The 2,250-nt window shown below is 43.5% G+C and overlaps 1 protein-coding gene across 1 annotated transcript; it reads right to left on the bottom strand.

Moving 5' to 3' along the window:
- Window positions 1-837: 837 nt before the first annotated feature.
- Window positions 838-1,977, bottom strand: LOC105984325 (serine/Arginine-related protein 53). The gene has a single exon (XM_013014488.1). It carries the CDS (start codon window positions 1,887-1,889, stop codon window positions 897-899), a length of 993 nt encoding a protein of 330 aa, XP_012869942.1. The 5' UTR covers window positions 1,890-1,977; the 3' UTR covers window positions 838-896.
- Between the last annotated feature and the right edge of the window lie 273 nt (window positions 1,978-2,250).

The following is a 2,250-nucleotide window of genomic DNA, read 5'->3' on the forward strand; positions in this document are numbered from 1 at the left end:
AATTTCTGTCAAAATTACAAATGCTCATATCCATTTACCTATCATTTCCTATTTTAGGATTTCTTCTTTTTTTTTTTTTGTCAGTCGTGGGGCTTGAACTCTGGGCTTGGGAGCTGTCCCTGTGCTCTTCAGCTCAAGGCAAGTGCTCTACTGCTTGAGCCACAGCACCACTTCCAGTTTTCTAGTGGTTTATTGGAGATAAGAGTCTCATGGACTTTGAACTGTGATCCTCAGATCTCAGCCTCCGGAGTAGCTAGGATTACAGGTGTAAGCCACCGGCGCCCAGCTGGGATTTATTCTTTTTACTTTTTTTTTATTTTTCTAGGTGAAAACTGCATTTATTTAATTCTAAAGATTTTTAGCAACAAACATGTTACTCCTTTAACATGCTCATTTGGCTGATACAGTGCTTTTATTGTGTTGAAACATTTTCAAACAGGTGAGAGAAAGGACTCAAAAGCATTTTCACAGCACATGGGAGATGAAATCTCAGATGGGCAGAAAATAATTTGATTCTTTTATGTGCACAGTTAATCAATAAGGAGTCAAAAGCTTGGCGTTTTCCAATAGTACAGGGAAACACTACTGAGTACCATTTATTAACACTGAACTTTTTATGATGAGCACTGTTAGCAGTATAACATCTGCACGTACTGTTAAATTTCATACTAGTTTTGTTAGATTTGACTCTGTTCAAATCAACAAATATTCATACCTACATGAGGGAAGAAGAACATGAAGTCACCTTTTCATATTTTCATCTAAGTTCTTTTTAATGTGCAAAAGTTGTACTGGGATTTAAAAACCCAATGCCATTTAACCATAAGCAACGTCACTGTTAACCATAAGCAATGTCACTTCAACATAAGCAATGTCACTGTTAACCACATTTGTTTTTAGGCTACAGGACTTCCCATTAGTCTTTCTTGTCGAAGGGCAATCAATCTTTTGAACCACTTTTCCTCAGCTTCAGCTTTCTCAATAAACACATTCGGATGAGCCAGAGAGTTGTCGTCCTGGTACTTGATAGCGGTGGGGATGCTGCTGGGGTCCAGCTCCTTCCCGACACTGGGCAGCTCGGGAGCCGTGGCCGCTGGGCCTGCAGCTGGAGCTGCCTGCTTTACCTCACTGGGCTCCACGGCCTTCCGGACTTCTTTACTCGACCGGAACGTCTGCTGAAAGAAGGACTCGCTCTCAATAGCTTCGATTTCCTTCACTCTCTTCACCTGCTCCACCCGGGTGGCTTGGTCTTCCTCCTTCCTTCTCTTTGCTTCTTCCTCATTTCTCTCTTTGGCTTTCAGTGCTTCATTAGCTTTGGCAGCAGCTTCAAGGACCAGTTGCAACCTGGCTTTGGCCTGCTCTGCTGGTGGCAGATGTTCTAATCCAGCTTTGATGTTTCCAGATTCCCCACGTTTGATGCTGTGCAATTCCTTGTCCTTGGCTTTTTCCTTCTCCTTTTCTCTCTTCTCTTGGTCTCTGCCTTTACGACGGTCTCTGTCCCGGGATCGACTTCGAGTCCTTCTATGGCTGGACCGTTCCCTGCTTCGACTGTGGGAACGCGGACGAGGTCTTGACCTGGACCTTCTTGTTCTGCTTTTTGACCTAGACCTTTGAAGTCTGTAGGATTTGCCCCGACCTCGTGAACGACTTCGACTTCGTTTTCTTCTAGAGCCAAAAGACGAGCTGCTGCTTGACCGGTGCCTGCGTCTTCTATCATAAGAATGTGAACGAGACTGAAGATCTCTGGACCAAGACCTAGACTTTGACCTGGACTTTCTCCCACTTTTCTTTCGGCTATACGTTCTACTATCGGAAGAACTGCTTGAAGATGACCGCCTTCGGTGTTTCTTTTTTCTCTTGCTTCTGCTTTCTGATGACCGTCGTCCCATTTCTATAAGCTGGGTGCCCTCCTTCGGAATCGTACGTAGGGTAGACGTGACAGGGCCGCGGAGCAGGCGGATTTCTACAGGTCGGGGCGCCACCTGGGATTTATTCTTGATAGGAATTTGCTAACATAAGAACTCTTAATTACAGTATTATTGTAAAAGCAACATTTGAAACAATGTAGATACCCAAATACAAGGGAACTGGTTAAGTAAGACTGGCTTTACTCATGTGATAGAATGGGGCTATAACAAAGAATGAAATAGTTCTTTAAGTCTGGATTATTAAGTAAACATATCACGGTGCAGCATGTGTGTGTGGTACACTATGTACATATTTAGAGAATGTGTGTTTAGTACATTCATT

The sequence above is a fragment of the Dipodomys ordii genome, unplaced genomic scaffold (genome assembly GCF_000151885.1).
Source record: "Dipodomys ordii isolate 6190 unplaced genomic scaffold, Dord_2.0 Scaffold2, whole genome shotgun sequence".
In the NCBI taxonomy this organism is placed as follows: domain Eukaryota; kingdom Metazoa; phylum Chordata; class Mammalia; order Rodentia; family Heteromyidae; genus Dipodomys; species Dipodomys ordii.